Source organism: Schistocerca cancellata, chromosome 9, assembly GCF_023864275.1.
Source record: "Schistocerca cancellata isolate TAMUIC-IGC-003103 chromosome 9, iqSchCanc2.1, whole genome shotgun sequence".
In the NCBI taxonomy this organism is placed as follows: Eukaryota; Metazoa; Arthropoda; class Insecta; order Orthoptera; family Acrididae; genus Schistocerca; species Schistocerca cancellata.
The window spans coordinates 314,131,767-314,150,360 of record NC_064634.1 but is presented as its reverse complement, the minus strand read 5'-3'; the positions used below and the strand labels follow the sequence as shown (position 1 = coordinate 314,150,360).

Below are 18,594 nucleotides of genomic sequence, written 5' to 3'. Positions count from 1 at the left end.
CACAGCAAAACTGTTACTGCTCTACTGATGCTGACAAACCACAGAAATCATTCATAGAATGGACAAGGCACACAAACCTTGCTTGGTGATTTTCAAGACAACATGCAAACATGGTCTTTTGTTAGAGTGAAGTGTGGGATCTGGCCCCATAGGTGGTTGGATAGGGTATCGGCACGTTGTGCTGTTGGCTGATAGTGAATTGAACAACCGTAATTCAGTTCGGGTTTTTCAGCATATCTCTGCCTCACATGGGTCAAACAAACCATTGACCACTTCTGCCACCCTTCTTTGTATGTTTTCAATATCCCTGTTAGCCCTGTTTAGTTATATGTAAGCAGTTTCCTTTGTAGATTGACAGTGTTTCCCCAATATTGTGCCAATGAACCCAAGTATTACCACCTTCTTTACCTACAGCTAAGTCCATGTGATTGTTCAATTTAATATCCCTACAGACCGTTACACCCAGGTATTTCTAAAAGTTGACTGATTCCATTTGTAGCTCATTAATATTGTAGTCATAGGGTGCTACAATTTTTTTTGTTTTGTTTTGTTTTGTGAAGTATACACAATTTTACATACTGTACATTTAAGGCAGTCTTTGTACCACTTTGAAGTTTTATCAAGATCTGACTGAATATTTGTGCAGTTGTTTTCAGTCAGTAGTTCATTGTATAAGGGGCAATCAAAAGAAAATGAGGCAGATGACAAAAAAAGTAAGTAAACTGTTCATTATTTTGAAAGTGATCACCGTTGCTGTTAATACATTTAGTCTACTGACAGACAAGTTAGTCAGTGCTGTCATGGAAAAATGTTTGCTTGTTGCCTGGAGAGCCATAATTGCTCGCAGGTGTGCACCTCTCCGTCCAAAGTAAATCTACAAGAGGCAGATTGAAATTGTGTGGAGGTTGTGTAAGGGCTCCTCAGCAAAACTTGCGCAGCGTAGTCTAAACAACCTGCCAACAAAATTCCCACCCACACGCTGCCAAGATTGTTTAGGCTACTCTGCAGAAGTTTCACTGGGAAGTGCTTCCACATCCTTCATATAGTGCCAATCTCTCAATGTTCCAGCGTAAAGTCAAGTGCCAGCACACCGGTCGGGAACATTAGAGCAGAGAGGGCCACAAAAAAGATCCAGCCAATTGCATGCAGACTGAGCCCTCTCTAGGATGATAATATGATGCCAGCGCCCTCTGTGTGAAGAGAACCTAAACACTGCACTTGACTGGCTGTGGTCCAGTTCTACATCAGCAAATTCAAGAATAACATTGAGACTAGTCATTTCACTTCTACTATGTAGCATTGTCTATACTGAAGGGATTTCTTATTTTGTCCGTTGCCCTTCAATATGGACACATCTGTTTAACATAAAGTTAAGTGTTGTAATCATTTCCTTTTGTAATGAAACTCTTTAATATGATTTGCTTGAATTGTTGTATAGTGGTCCGAGAAGCAGGTTTCCTAGATAGGCTACCCCATCTTTGACAACTAGGTAGAATACAGCACTCCCCATGTGATTTCCATGTTTTTTGAGTCTTGAAGAAAGAAATTCGTGTCCGTCAATATACTTTGGTTGAAGGATACAAGCACAGTTCTACAAACATTTTTCCGTGAAGTTATTGACCATTTTATCCACTGTGGAATAAATGTATTAACAGCTATGACAATTACTCTTGAAGTAATATACAATTTACCTAACTTTTTTCCATCTGTCTCATTTTCATTTGCCTGCTCCTTGTAGATAACTTCACTATTTGAAAATAAAATATCTGAAGTTACTATTAATATCGTCGGCAAGATCATTAATGTATGACATGAACAACAAAGATCCCAACACATTTCCCTGGGGCACACCTGAAGTCAATTCCACATCTATTGATGACTCTCCATCCAAAATAACACATAGCTTGTCACTACCAATGAAACTTCAGTCTTGTCACAAATTTCATTTGATACTCTCAGACTTAAAGAAAAATATAATAATTCCAATCCCAAATAAAGCAGGTGTGAAAATTACCAAACTGTCAGTTTAATAGGTCACAGCTCCAAAATACTAACATTAATTCTTTACAGATGAATGGAAAAACTGGTAGAAGCCAACCTCGGGGAAGATCAGTTAGGATTTCGAAGAAATGTTGAAACACATGAGGCAATACTGACCATACGAATTATCTTAGAAGAAAGATGAAGGAAACAAACCTACATTTCTAGCATTTGTTGACTTGGAGAAAGCTTCTGACAATGTTGACTTGAATACTCTTTTTCAAATTCTGAAGGTGGCAGGGGTAAAATACGGGTAGCGAAAGGCTATTTACAATTTATACGGAAACCAGATGGCAGTTATGAGTCGAGGGGCATGAAAGTGAAGCAGTGGTTGAGGAGGGAGTGAGACAGGGTTGTAGCCTTTCCCCGATGTTATTCAATCTGTATATTAAGCAAGTGGTAAAGGAAACAAAAGAAAAATTTGGAGTAGGAATTAAAATCCATGGAGAAGAAATAAAAACATTTTGGTTTGCCAATGACATTTGGCCTTTACAAATGTCTGCTTGTGCCTATGTATGTGCGGATGGATATGTGTGTGTGTGTGCAAGTGTATACCTGTCCTTTTTTTCCCCTAAGGTAAGTCTTTCCGCTCCCGGGATTGGAATGACTTCTTACCCTCTCCCTTAAAACCCACATCCTTTCGTCTTTCCCTCTCCTTCCCTCTTTCCTGATGAGCAAACGTTGGTTGCGAAAGCTTGAATTTTGTGTGTGTGTTTGTGTTTATTTGTGTGTCTATCAGCCTGCCAGCACTTCCGTTTGGTAAGTCACATCATCTTTGTTTTTAGGTATATTTTTCCCACGTAGAATGTTTCCCTCTATTATATATATATCTCCAGCAATATTGTATTGAAAGAAACAAAACTGACCCATCTTGTGCAATGTTTTGCGCTCTCATAGGTGAAATAATAATAATAATTAAAAAAAAAACTCTGAGGAATTTCAGTGTGGATCATTTGAAACAAAATCAGTAGGGAAAAATAGATGTTAGAGAAAAATTTGAAGTTTAGCTTTCTATATATATTTGGAAGTAAATGCGGGAGAAACCTGATATTTTGCACATGTAAATTTACCACAAGGTCTTAGAATACAAAATTTCATTCTTCTACTGCTTTCCAGTAGTTTACAAATTGAGGGCAAAGAAAAGCATTTTTTGCTGGTTTTGGCCCACTTTTGCAAGAAAGTCTTCCGGAAGATCTTCTAAACCATTTTCATTAGCAAGACTATGTTCCAAACCACCTAAAGACTATATTTGGTTTTGCAATGTAAGCATATAACTCCCTAAAAAACAGTGACGAGGTGGACGTGCATGGAAAATGGGCCCATATTCTGCTGGCACTCATATTAAATTTGCCATTTTTAGTAAGTTCCACAATTTTTTATTACTTTATGGCGAAGGGAATATCAAATGCTTTGATGACTAGGAAGTGAGATAAAGTCCGAATAACTTGAAACTCTTTATAAAAGGCACGTCTTTTCCACAGTTTATCATAGCAAATTTCAGGATGTTTTTCTGCTATACCTACAGAACCAAACTAGTTACAAACATCACAGTTTAACTGTGAATTACCAACGTAATGGAGATCGTGGTAGTAAAACTGTTGCAGAACAGCTGCAATACATCATATAAATAGCCCTCAGGTTTTACACCATTGTCACATGGTGGAAATTTTGATGAATTTCATACCAGTCTTCATGACAGTTTTTGGAATGCTTTTGTGTTATAGAGAATTATCAGGACATATTTTCACTGTGTAATGCTATTGAGGTGCTGGTTAAATTGCTATTTTAAGGTCTGACGTGCTGTATGTTAGCATTGTTTGAGGTTGGTGTGCAATATTAGTGTACTGATGAAAAATTGTGTTAATGTGTTGCTATAGTCCTTGGTGGCTTAACTGCTGCTGGTTCATTTTAAAGTGAGAAAACTAGAATTCCCATCATGTTAGCAGCCACATTTGATAGCTGTGCAACAGCAGCTGTGGGTAGGTTTCTTTCCACACATTGCCAAGCCTGATAAGAGTTTCTTTACACAGGGTCTGTAAGTATCAGAGTCCAACGCTAGAAGAGGACTTTTTAAGGTTCCTAAGCTTATCTTTTATTTCAGTCCTCTTAATTTTTTTACGGGTTTCATTAATTTCCTGTAGAGTATCATGAGGAAAAATATATTGCTGCCAGATGATGTCACTGATGTGATTATTTGGAAATAAATTTTGAAATCAGAACTCAGAAAACTACACTGTTGAAATATGATTATTTCAGATTATTAGAGCCACAAAAGAAGAGAAAACTATTTTTTCTATTGGATTCCTTATTCCTTTTCATTTTCTATAAAAGGAATTTTGTACAGCAGAGTGGTGTAGAGATGTCTAAAAAACAAAATTGACTACTTATTTGCAGTTTTTCTGACTCAAGCTCATTTTCTAGTCATCAGGACTCTTGATACTATCTTCCACAAACAGTACTAAACAATTGTAGTACTTGTTAAAAGAGTCAGCGGAATATAGGCCCAGTTTCAATGCACCACCACCTATTTTATGATACACCTGCATTGCAAAACCAAATCCCGATTTTAGATACTTTAGAACATGGGCTTTCTAATGAAAATGTTTCAAAGAATTTGCAGAATACTTTTTTTTCGTAAAAGTGTGCATTTTTAGAAACTTCGTCAGGTTTGTCCTCAGTTTGCAACCACTGTAAAGCAATAAGGGAATGAAATTTTAAATTCTAAGATCTTGCATTAGTAAGCTGTTATGTGCAAAGTTTCAGGTTTATTCTACAATTACTTCTGGAGATACAGAAAGCTAAACTTCACATTTTTTCAAGTGCCTATTTTTTCTGTCAACTTTGCTTCAAATTATCAATATGAAAATTGTTCAGAAAATCTTTTTTTTTTAATGTTTTGCTCACGAGAGTGCAAAAAGCTGTGCAAGATGGCATTGTTTTGTTTCTTCCAAGAAAATGTTTCTGGAGATATTATGTCTCACAGTTACTGAAAAATTATGGCTGTACTGGTGGTAGCTGTACTATATGGCCAAACAAATGACTTATCTCCAGTAGTATTGAATTAGTGATTGTGAAAGTTTACTGATGTTTATTGCGAACATGTGTGGACGTTCACACAAAATTTCAGCAGAATTGGTGAAGGTCATGTGAGAACTTTTTCCAAAATCAGAAAATTTGACATGGAAAGCCCCTCTTCTGTTGTTTCATCTTTTCAGTTGATAGTTAGACAACCGTATTCAAGGTGAGTTGGTGACACAATTAAAATCACTTGACCCAAGACTATGGAGTAAAAAGACTGGAGGAAATGTATGTATGTTTGCTTCTCTTACATTTGCAGCAATGTTAGAATTAACCTCCTGCAATACTCCTGGATTTCCCTTTGTAAAGGGACATTTGAAAAGGGAGTTCAGCATTTGTCCTTTTGGTTTGTTACCCTCAATTTATGTCCTGGTGTCATTCATGTGTTTCTGGACATGGAACTTTGGTGCCACTACCAGCCTTTGGTATGACCAAAATTTTTTGTGTTTCTGTGAGAGATCTTTCTACGATATTCTGCCATTGGCATGTACCAACATGTCTTGCACCTCATGGGTACAGGCAACCTTTTCATTTTCTTATGGTGTCTTGTGGCAATTTTTCCATTCTTGTAGGAGAACTCTGTGCATTGTGACATTGTAAAGAGAGGTGCGTGCATGGAGCAGTGGCTTCTGTATCACAAAGTGCTGTGCTGGCAGAGGGGAGGGGGTGTCTGTATGGCATGCCTGCTCACTGATTGTTATTGGCCAGCATTGAAGTGGTGAGTGATTTACTGCACTTTGCCTGGTATATATGTTGTTGCGATCCACAATAGTTGACCACTGCCATTTACACAAGTTTTACCTGTGAGAGATTAGTCTGGTGGTGGTGATTCCCCCCGGTTACAGATACACCCTTGACATGGTGGCACATGAAAAGACCAGCACCTGGATGATTTTGGAAATGGAATGTTCCATGTGCTCGCACCTATAATGTAACCACATCCAAAAAGCACTGAATTGTCCGTTACAGGGTCTGGTGGTAACCCAGTCATGTGACAGGCCAAATTATTCCATTCTGTATGACAACATGAATACTGTTTCTCCAATATAATGGTGATCACTAATTCAGTTGCTCACAAGTGCACATGTAAGCAGTTTGAGGAACAGAGGAAAATATGGAGCTTGATGATGGCGATAGAGGGGGGGGGGGAAGGGAGCAAGAAATGGGACTGAAATTAGAGACATATAACTAGAAAGTGGACAGAGAGAAATTAAATACTGGGACTAGTAGGAATTGAAACTAGGATGGTGATGGAACTAAAATATATTTTTGGAGTGACAATGATCATTTGTAAAGGTCAGAGAAATGATGTTGGCCTGGGAGAAGGCATGCTCATCAAAATTTTATGTCCTACAGTGTAACTTCATCTATTATTACCCATGTTCAGATTTGAAGTAATCCTTCTTATCCCTCCCAAGAAGCAGTTCCATCTCCTTGTGAACCCATTTGAGTTTCGTGATTTAATTAAAGGTTGTTGAGTGAGACAGCAACCTGTCGGAAATACTTTTAAAAAGCTTTATTTCACTGTCATGGCCAGTCTGTTTCAACAGTTGCATATTCAATAACAAGTACAGAGTTAAACAATACCAGGGTGGAAAAAATAATCCTATTTTACCATTATGCCACTTATCTTCCCAACCATTGGGCACAAGACCTATTCCACACACATCGTCAACATAACCAATCCCACTGCTAGGAGTGGCACATTCTGTTGTCTGAAGGCGTGTCCACCTATGTCACTAGATATGTCATGTATATAAACTTTGCTTCAGCCACTGGAAAATGTTCCTTTCTGTACAAGATCACAAAACAACTGCCATTGCCAAACTTCTGCAAGGGGCAAAATCCTTGCTGCCCATTTAGACGTGTCACTCATCATAGTGTAGTGCATTTAGAGACTGTCTCACAAACCATGCTGTCTAGAGCCTTTGTCATCTTCTCCTTTACCTCTTCAAATCAGTTATGTTTATAATCCTTTGTGCTACGCCTCACTAACTTGATTTGATCTTCCACTATCACCTTCAGTTTCACGACCTTCGCATGGAACTTCACGATAGTTCCTTTGTGTACACTGATGGCTATCAGACTGACTGTGGTGTCGGGTGTAACTTCGTCATTGTCACTGACATTTTTTGGTATCAGCTTCCGGAACACTGCTCAGTATTTACAGCAGAGCACTTCGCCCTGTATCAGGACACGCGGTAAATCTGCCAATACAGGCTTTTTAATGGCATCATCTGCTCACTCTCTTAGTGCCCTTGAAAGCTTTTCTGTGTTGTACACTGTCCATCCCTTAGTGCAACAGGTCGAGAAAAGCTGTCACTTGCTCAATCTTGATGGAGCCTCTGTGGTGTTTGTGGGTTCCTGGTCACATTAGCCCGACAGGAAACAAGGTCGCTGATGCTGCTGCCAAGGCTGCAGACCTTGTACCTCAGTCCACTAGTTCTTATGTGCTCTCCAATGATCTCTGTGTTGCCGTCTGTCAGCAGGTGGTGTTACTTTAGCATCACCACTGGTTCTCCCTTCATGGTAACAACTGCTGGGTTATGAAGCGTCTTCCAGCGGCTTGGATGACTTCCTCTTGGCCCTCTTGCTGTGAGGAGATCATTTTAATTATGTTGCGTATTGGGTACTGTCTTTTTAGCCATCGCTATTTGTTAAGTGGTGCTCCCCCACCACTTTGTGCATATTGCACTCAACTTGCGATGGGCTGCCATTTCCTGATGGAACGCCCATTTTTTTTTTTTTTTTACTGCTTATGTTCTCATTTGTGTTTGCCATCTGAGTTATTGGCCGTTTTAGTGAACGGCATGCAGACTGTTGACTGTGTTTAACTTTTTATCCGTCGTAGCACTATGGTGAAGGACATTTAATTTTTATTTCTGGATCTCTGTTTCTCTATGACATATTTTATAGACTGTTCTCCCTGTCCCTATTTTTAGCTGTCTTCTCTTCCATCAATTGGGATTGATGTGTAGTCATGTTTAACTCCTCTCTTTGTCTTTGTGTTCCACAAACTTGGGTACCCCTCTACGCTGTTGCCAACCCTAAAAAAAAAGCACATTATGATCAAGTACACTTATTTGTTAAGCATGCCTCATAATATGGTATTGAAGGCATTGACAGACAAGGGTTTCATTATTGAGGCAATACTCAAAATGGAAATATGCTGTGCATGTGGTTAACCTGTAGTGAGACGTTTGCCATTGTGTGTGGATGGCAAATTTGTTATATGTAAAGTACACCAGTGGCAAGAAGCAATCAAAACCTTCACTGTGTGATAACAGTGGCAATGTTATTGATGGCAGCATCAGTAAAATTGAGTTACTAAATGTGTGGTTCTCTGAGATCCCTTCACAAAAGAAGACAAAGTAAATACTTCAGAATTTGAATCAAGAATAACTGCTAACATGAATAACTTAGAAGTAGATATTCTTGTTGTAGTACAGCAGCTTAAAACATATAAGGAAGATAAAGGCTTCTGGTCTAGATTGTATACCAGTCAAGTTCCTTTCAGGGTATGGTGATACACTAGCTCTGTACTTAGCAATTGTATACAATTGCCCGCTCATAGAAAGATCTGTAACCAAAGACTGGAAAGTTGCACAAGTCACACCAATACCCAAGAAAGGAAACAGCAGTAATCCATTGAATTACAGACACAAATCATTATCATCAATTTGCAGTAGTGTTTTGTAACTAATACTGTACTTGAATATTATTAATCACCTCGAAGAAAACAATTTATTGACAAATAGCCAATGCGGATTCAGAAAATTTCATTCTTGTAAAACAATTAACTCTTTATTCTCATGAAGTAACAAGTTCTATTGACAGTGGATGTCAAATTGATTCCATATTTTTAAATTTACAGGATGCTTTTGACACTGTTCCTCACAAGCGACATCTAAGTGGTAGAGCACTTGCCCGCGAAAGGCAAAGGTCCCGAGTTCGAGTCTCGGTCGGGCACACAGTTTTAATCTGCCAGGAAGTTTCATATCAGCGCACACTCCACTGCAGAGTGAAAATCTCATTCTGGAAACATCCCCCAGGCTGTGGCTAAGCCATGTCTCCGCAATATCCTTTCTTTCAGGAGTGCTAGTTCTGCAAGTTTCGCAGAAGAGCTTCTGTAAAGTTTGGAAGGTAGGAGACGAGGTACTGGCAGAAGTAAAGCTGTGAGTACCGGGCGTGAGTCGTGCTTCGGTAGCTCAGTTGGTAGAGCACTTGCCCGCGAAAGGCAAAGGTCCCGAGTTCGAGTCTCGGTCGGGCACACAGTTTTAATCTGCCAGGAAGTTTCATATCAGCGCACACTCCGCTGCAGAGTGAAAATCTCATTCTGGGACATCTAATTAAATTGCGTGCGTATGGAGTATCATCTCAGTTGTGTGACGGAAATCATCAGTTGAAACAGAAGTAATATCTGGCGTTCCCCAAGGAAATGTCACAGGCCCTCTGCTGTTCCTGATCTACATAAATGATTTAGGAGACATTCTGAGCAGTCTTCTTAGATTGTTTGCAGATGATGATATCATTTATCAACATGTAAAGTCATCAGATGACACAAACTAGTTCCAGAATTATTTAGACAAGTATGGTGCAAAAAATTACAACTGACTCTAAATCATGAAAAGTGTGAAATCGTCCACATCAACACTAGAAAGAATCCGCTAAATTTCAGTTACATGATAAATAACACAGATCTAAAGGCTGTTAAATCAACTGAATACTTAGGGATAACAATTACGAATAACTTCAATAGGAGCGATCACATAGATAATGTTGTGGGCAGAGCAAACTGAAGACTGTGATTTATTGGCAGAACACTTAGAAAATGTAACAGGTCTACAAAAGAACTGATTACACTATGCCTGTCCATCGTCTTCTGGAGTAATGCTGTGCCGTGTGGGATCCGCGTCAGATAGGATTGAGGGAGTACATCAAGAAAGTTCAAAGAAGGCATCTCATTTTGTATTATCACAAAGTAGTGGAGAAAGTACCATGGATATGAAAAACAAATTGGGGTGGCAGTCATTAAGACATAGGCATTTTTCACTTCATTAGCACCTGCTCATGAAACTTCAATCACCAATTGTTTCCTCAGAGTGTGAAAATATTTTGTCGGTGCCCATGTGTGTGGGAAGAAATTATCATCAAAATAAAATAAGAGAAATGAGAACTCACACGGAAAAATTTAAGAGTTCATTTTTCCTGTGTGCTGTTTGATAGTGGAACGGTAGAGAAGTAGCTTAAAGGTGGTGCCAGGCACTTAGTGGTGAATTGTAGAGTAATTATGTAAATGTAGATGTTCCATGCTCAACGTGTTTGATTCTGTGCGGGCCAATGTTCTATAAACTTTCTGCTGCAGTTGCATTACCCCGCATACTGGCTTCAATTTGATTTGATGGTATGATAAAGCACGTTTGTAACAATCTGTTCACTGATTCACTTTTTGATAGTAGTGAGGCCATCTTGTGTGATCTTGTACAGATAACATAATGCCCTGCCTGCTGGCTTGCAAGATAGAAGTCCAGATACTAATTGATCTGAGAACCGGAAGATAAAGTGGCCACCGAGTCTAATTTTTTGGGGAGCTATACTTACTTGTTTCTTGGTTTGTTACCTAGCTCTGCCTCGGAAAAACTATAGATAATTGCAGTACAAAAATGCTCACAACGCATAAAAATAAATAGTACACATGGTCACACTCTGAAAGCAACTGACTGTTGCAACAGTTTGGAGTGTATTGGCATAAAATAAAATAGACTGGTGAATAAAGTAATAGTGATTGTCATTATGGAATGTGCTGTGGTAGGACAAACACTACAGCAGAATGGTCTATAGCTACAGATTTACATTACATAATGACACTTTCAAGGGGCGTGCCTAATCGTGTACAAGTGCGGTCACTCTGAAATCGTAATAATTTATGTCTTGTATTCTATCACATGATTTTCACAACTTGTATCTATTCCTCCATGGGGTCGTAATTTGCAGAATAAGTGATGTATCGTCTTCTGTAGAAGTGATATATGAAGGGCTTATGCACTGAAAAATCTGCAGTTGAGATACCAGAAATATTTAAGCATATGGCTTCTTGCTAGAGATGAACCTTTCTTTCTGTTTGGATCATTAATTTCAGAAGCATTATAGGCAGAAAAGTGGAGGTAATGGACTTGTACCACTATTGAAATAAGCCCTTCATATGTTCTTCTCCATACTACAAAAAGTCTTTTTGATACATCAGGGATGCATTATTTACTCAAAAGGTTGCATTGTCTTGAGTGTAATCAATAAATTACTGTGGTCATTTGCTGTGATGCTATCAATACATTTGGTATTTTGTCAATTCTTTCACAGATTGAAACGGGCTTCCAGGAACAGGGGGTACACTTAAAGATTGGATTTGGTGAGAATTCACATGTTTTCAATGTAAGTATTTAGTTTATATTGCAAATTAAGTGAAAATGATAAGTATTATACCTGATAATGTGCAACAGACTCTTTTCTACAGAAAATATGGGTATGGTGTAATCTCTTGATAGTTTGCAATTCCAGACTGCCTTGGGTCATTGAAAAATGTGGAGTCATGACAGAGTAGTCCAGCATCAAGCAAAACAGTAATTCAAAATAGAGTCCAGTTGAAATCCAGTAAACAGCCAGCCTACTAAAGTGCACTGTAAGCGAGGTACAGACTTCAGCCCAGCAAGAGTCGAAGTGTCCTGCAGCTGCCTGGCAGCTATGATTTATCTCTGGCCCCTCATCAGTGTTAGGGCCCATGTGCCACACAGTTGACATGGAGTATTGATCTCACTGTCAGAGGACATGGGTATAGCATCCTTTCCCTCTTTAATCTGTGTGTGCAACCAGACGTGTCCCTTTCTGCTTGGTAGGGTGAAGGTTTGTGTGGCCAGTTAAGTGTTTGCTGTCCACTTCACTGTCTGGTGTTGCTCTGTCCACCACTTGCTATGGGGAAGGGGGCATACTGCTGCTGGAACCAGCTGAAGCCTGTTCTGGTCTCCAGATGTTCACTGGAAGCCAGTGGTGCTGGAGATGGAAGGGTTCTGTTTCATGGGGGGATCCCTCTGACTATGCTGAACCTGGGGATGTTGGTCTGCCAAGTTGTATTGAGTCAGCTCGGGGTATGGTGGTGGTTGTCTGGAGGTGGGAGGAGACCACAATTCAAAGTGTCTTGCAGCCACCTGGCAGCTGAGTGTTATGTCCAGCTCGATGTCTGCAGCCAGGCACATGTAACAGCCCCCTGGCACCTCTTAATGGCTGCCGGCAGTGTCGATACTGGACATTGCAGGGTACTGATCTCACTTTCAGATGACAGTGATACTGCAATAAACACAAAAGAACCTCTAATTAAACATAAATAATTAATTTTGTTGGTAGGGGTGCCAGACACTATATTCATTAATATTTGTTTTCTTGTGCAGTTGTCTGATTACTATTCATGTGGCTGGGACTCTAAAATGGTAGAAATATCAAATTATAATCATAGTGGGTAACAGTGTAGCTGGAGCAAACAAGACTCTCTTATCAGGATAACATCTCTAAATGTTGTGAGGAAAATATAATGTCTTTCTGGTTAGTGCTCTTATTAACTTTTGGTACCCTGCAGGACTAGCAAGAAGGAGAAATCCATAGTAGCATGTAATTTCAGGACTCTGTTGATGAGTTTAAAAATGTTTTATATTTAGTTTTGTGTTCATCAATACATAATGAGCCCAGTGACATTCACTTCTGGATAAAGGATTTTTTGTTCAGAATTTTCCACGCTTTATGGCTTTCAGCCATACACAACCCCTTGGTCCCTGCATGTTCTTTGATTTCATCTATCCACCATTAGTTCATCCCTTTCTTATATCTCAAAATCCAGCAAAGAACTTCCTTTGTCCATCATCAATCAGTTTCCCTTGCTACGTTTCCTGCCCATCTCAAATTTCTGTTCATTGCAGTTGTATTTACATCTTCCACTCTAGTTTCTTCCCTGTTTTATTTGTTTGTTTTCCTATCTTTACCAGTAATTCTCAATCTCTGATTGCTGTGAATTAGTTCCTTGATTGTTTGACAATTGTCATCTGTGGCTGATGTCGATGGCCTCCCTCCCTGTTCAGCATCTCCCACATCCATGTTGCTTTGGTCAAATTTCTGAACCCATTTCACTGTGGCAGGATGTGACATTGTGCATGGTCCACATATCACTAGAATTTCATGATGAATTTGTGTGTGGTTTATACATTTTTCCCACAAGGATGATAGTGTCCTGAATACTTCAACTTTGGAGATTTTTTTTCAGTCGCTGCACCATTTCATTTTCAAACTGTGATGCATGTGTTAACTGTAAAACAAGCAGAATTGGGTCTGCAGAGAACCCAGATGCTGAATACAGGCTATTATCTTTCTTCAGTGTCACATTCAAATTAAATGTTTCACAGTCTGCAGTTCTGTATTAGGAAATGTTATAATTGAGATAATGCATCAGATCCTGATTCAGTGCATTAAAAATTATTTCTAACTATTTGACTGAGCAAGGTGATACACTTTGCAGATGCAGGACTGATGTTATGAAAGGAGTAGGCCTTAGGAACTTTAGCAATCCTAATGTAAGTTTCCAGTGTTTTTTTTTCCGACTACTACTATAACTACTTCTTCTTCTTCTTCTATTTCTGCTTGCCCATGACTGACTTCATCCCCCGTCCATGTTGTATAAAGTTACTGTTCCATCTCTGATGACATAGATGTTGAGTGGACTTTAAATTTGACCCATATTATCCATGAGCTAGTGTAGAAGAACAGACCATAAAATCAAAACATGATATAGACCAGGTAACAGCTCTATATTATTTGTGCTTGTAAGTTTTGCACATATTGATGGTAGCAGAACTTATTAAATTACAGTCTGTTTTGATTTAAACTATTGTTTCTGGTTTCTTGACTGAAGCATTGTTAGTATGAGCCTCTGAGGCATTGTAGTGGGTGTGCTTCCAGGTGCAATAATGTATGTGGATTCAGTCACAGGAACCTTGGGAACTTTGCAGTTGTTGTCGATTTACAAGCTTTCAGATTTTATTTTTGCATGAATTATTTAATCTGACATCTGCTTGATGTTTATAAAGACTTTTTGCTGAAACATATTGTTTGATTAAAAGTAACTTACCTACTATTGTGTTGACATATTTTGTTACTAGATTTCAAAAATTAAGTTTTACTTGTAAGTAAATTTAAAAATTAATTATACTGTGTATTCTTGTGTAAATTTTGTTCACTGGTGTAATTTGATGTCTTCTCTATTTAGATGCCAACAGCGTGGTTGAGCCTCTTCGATCAGGTGTTCATCCTGGCTCTTATTCCAATGATGAATAGCGTCATATACCCTGCTTTAGATCGTATGGGCCTCAGAGTAACTCTTCTGAAGCGAATTGGTTAGTAGCATTAGTGCACTTTTTATTTTTGCAATTTCTTTGGATGGTTTAACAGTTCATATGTAGAACAGGTGCAATTCCGTAACTAAAGCATTTCACACAACAATGTTGGCTGTGCTTGCTGGAATGAGTGACGGGAAAGCAAGTAGGCTCATGAGTATTAGAGATCAGAAATAAGCCCCGTGCCCACTTTAAACTTGCCAGCAGGTGCAGTGATGTCATCTCTGAGCTTGCCATCTCGATTCCCGAGTCTCTGCCACTGCCCAGTTATACCCATAAACTAGCTGCTTCAGTTGTGTCAAGTAATGGTGAACTGTACTTACATGGAAAGGAGAACGATTATATGAGTTCGCAAGTAGAACAAAGGACTCACTGCCTTGTCTTTACATTACCAACTGTTGGTCATGACAATTATTATATACCAAGACAATGACTTGTTAACAGTGAATATTGTACACTGAAGAGCCAAAGAAACTGTCACACCTACCCAATATCGTGTAGGCCTCCTGAGAACATGCAGAACTACTGCAACACAACATGGCATGGACTCAACTAATGTCTGAAGTAGTCCTGGAGGGAACTAACACCATGAATTCTACAGGGCTGTCCATAAATCTGTAAGAGTATGAGGCGGTGAAGATCTCTTCTGAACAGCACGTTGCAAGGCATCACAGATATGCCCAATAATGTTCACGTCTGTGAAGTTTGGTGGCCAGCAGAAGTGTTTAGACTCAGAAGAGTGTTCCTGGAGCCACTCTGTAGCAATTCTGGATATGTGGGGTGTCGCTTTGTCCTGCTGGAATTGCCCAAGTCCATTGGAATGCATGATGGACATGAATGGATGCAGGTGATCAGACAGGATGCTTATGTACGTGTCACCTGTCAGAGTTGTATCTAGATGTATGAGGTGTTCCATATCACTTCAACTACGCACGCCCCACACCATTACAGAGCCTCCACCAGCTTGAACAGTCCCCTGCTGACATGCAGGGTCCACCCACTTGATACAATTTGAAATGAGACTTGTCTGACCAGGTATGTTTCCATTCATCAACAGTCCAGTGTCGGTGTTGACGGGCCCAGGTGAGGGGTAAAGCTTTTCCCACTAGGATGGTAGTGTCCTGAATACTTCAACAGTACAGTACAGTCATCAAAGGTACATGACTGGGCCTTTGGCTCTGAAAGCCCATATCAATGATGTTCCCTCTAATGGTTTGCATGCTGACACTTGTTAAGGGCCCAACATTGAAATCTGCAGCTATTTGCAGAAGGGCTGCACTTCTGTCATGTTGAACGATTCTGTTCAGTCATCATCGATCCCATTCTTATAGGATCTTTTTCCGGCCGCAGCAATGTCGGAGATTTGATGTTTTACTGGATTCCTTATATTCGTGATACACTTGTAAAATGGTCATATGGAAAAATACCCATTTCATTGCTACCTCAAAGATGCTGTGTCCCATCACTCATCCCATGTGTCTCAATGAGATCAGGGTAAAGGAAAAAGTGCCTTATCCTGTCGCTCACTAGTTGTTGGCTTGCCGGAAACCTGCATTTTACCATCTGGCAGTTACAGTACTGCTCTTTCTACATCTCTCTCCATGAAGGACATGGCCAAGGAGACGTGATCTCAAATTCAGCACTGCAGTTGTAAAATTGCCCAGTGTTATGGTAGCATCCCCGTCTCCTCCTCCCTCAGCTGTGCTACAGGCCACCAAATTTTCACATCACGTAACAAAATCACCTGCTACACAACTGGCAGGCTGGAAAGATCAGGAGGAGTACTCCTGCAAATCCTCCATCCCTCCAGCCACAACATGGTGATGTCACCTGCTACACAACTGACAGGCTAGAAAGGACAGGAGGAATAGTCCCGCAAAGACTTCCTATGTCCTTCCAGCCAACAAACATCTGAATTGTCATTAGCCAACTGAAAAGGCTCCAAGAAATAAAACAAGCTGATCTCCATGTCACTGATACGCTGCCAATGATTTTTCTGCCCTGCACTCTGCAAACTGACCAAGGGAGAATGCTGATGCCTCTGCAGATCTCATGGACCAGGATCCTCCAGCCTCTGTGCCCTATAGAAGAGTATCTTCAAAGGCTGGCACTTGGCAGCTGTTGAGGTGACACCTCATCATTTTTTCCCTCCTCCCCTTTCTTCATCATGACTCCCCTCCAATGAAACATTTGCACCCTTAGATCCAACAAGGAGGAATTATGGCTGCTCTTGGAATTACAGTGTCCGCTTGTTCTCTGCATCCAGAATACAAAATTGCGCCCTCATGACCACTTTGACTTCTCACATTTCTTTCTGGTACGCTTTGATCTTTGACTCCCCCCTCCTTTCGAAGGATGGCATTCCATCTCATGGTTTAGTCATGTTGCTCATCTAGGATGTGATTCACAGTCAGACCATCTCCCTGAGCACCCAGCTCCAAGCAGCTGCAATCTGCATTTTCCTTCCTCACTTCACCTTTTCCCTTTGTACTGTTTACACTCGTCTATCATTCAGTGTCTCCAGGACAGACTACTACTCCCCCTGCGGGTTCCAGTGTTAGAATAGGCCCGAAGTATTCCTGCCATTCGTAAGAGGTGACTGTTTAGTCACCTCTTACGAATGGCAGTCTCAAATGTTTTGGCCTTTCTGTAATGGTCTCCTATAGGATTTGACCTCAAAATTATTGTGAAGAGGAGGCCACCTTTATCATCGTGGATCTGCAATTCCACTCTTTCTCCAGCCATTGGGCAAGGACACCTTCCCAGTCGTGTTTCCTCCATCCACTGTGCGGTGTCTATTTCTGCACCGATGATGATAATGGACGTGTTTGCACCTGATATCCAGCATGGTGGCCAGTCTGTTGTGATGGGGTCACCATGTACCCTCTTGGTTGTAGCCTCCTGACTATACAGCAATTGTTCTGCGCCATTAACTCCCCACATATGCCAAGGAGTAGATAGATGCCCATCTACCTGAGGTATCAGGACCCGGCAATGGTCATCTTGCCAGGTGGCCTTTGCTGAGGCAGGGTGGCACCCTTGGGGAGGGTGTCTGGTTGGAGTGGATGGCATCAGGACAGATGACCCACCATGAAGCGACTGTGTCATCTCTTGCAGGTGGTCAAACACCAGCAGTTTCTAAGCTTTCAAGGTCTCAGTCCCATGCAAGGCAGTATGACCTCAAATCATTCCCCTCCCTGGCGACACCATGAGAGGAATGTCAGGCTAAAGATAGAAGAGAACCTTATTTTCCCAGTACCTAGAATGTACAAGAGCTGGTGGGGAATCTTTCCTGTCAATGAAGCCTCAGTTTTTTGTGGAGTATTTAGAGGACAAGTTTGGGGACTTGGAGGGATTGTCCAAAATGTGATCTGGGTCAGTCCTGATAAAAACAGAATCCTCTGCCTAGGCATGGGCATTAGTTGCCTATGACAAGCCAGGGGGGGTGGGGCTGTGTCTGTTTCCATCATACCCCATAAGAGCTTAAATATGGTCCAGGGTATTACATTCCGCAGGGACTTCCTTTTGCAGTCTGATGATGAGTTGTGTGTCTACTTAGAGCAATGAGGTTTCCATTTCGTCAAGCACTTCCATAGGGGTCCGAAGGATAATCAGGTTGCCACCAGTTCCTTAATCTAGGCCTGTGAGGGTGACACATTACGCCAGAAGGTAAACATGATGGTATACCACTGTGATCTAAAGCCATATATCCCTCACTCGGTGTGGTACTTTAAGTTCTGGAAGTTTGGGCATATGGCTTCTTGCTGTACTTCCAGCATCACATGTCGAGATTGTGGGTGTCCATCACATCCCAATACTCCGTGTGCCCCGCCTCACGTCTGTGTCAACTGCAGCGAGCACCATTCCCCTTGTTCGCTTGACTGCAGGATTCTCAGGAAAATCGTGGAATACGAGACCCTGGACCAACTGACCTACACAAGGGCTAAGAGGAAATTTGAAAGGCTAAACCCTGTGAGCATGACATAATCTTACACTGCAGCTACAACAACGGTTCCAGCCCCATCAGTTCCGCCATTTATAGTTGGTC

The 18,594-nt window shown here is 40.6% G+C and overlaps 1 protein-coding gene across 1 annotated transcript in view; it reads left to right on the top strand.

The window, feature by feature from the left end:
• Positions 1-18,594, top strand: part of LOC126100362 (solute carrier family 15 member 4-like) — a 67,286-nt gene that overhangs the window by 5,488 nt on the left and 43,204 nt on the right. The window contains exons 4-5 of the mRNA XM_049910972.1: positions 11,476-11,547; positions 14,420-14,546. Of these exons, the coding sequence (XP_049766929.1) occupies positions 11,476-11,547; positions 14,420-14,546 (199 nt within the window). The remainder of the gene's footprint in view (positions 1-11,475; positions 11,548-14,419; positions 14,547-18,594) is intronic.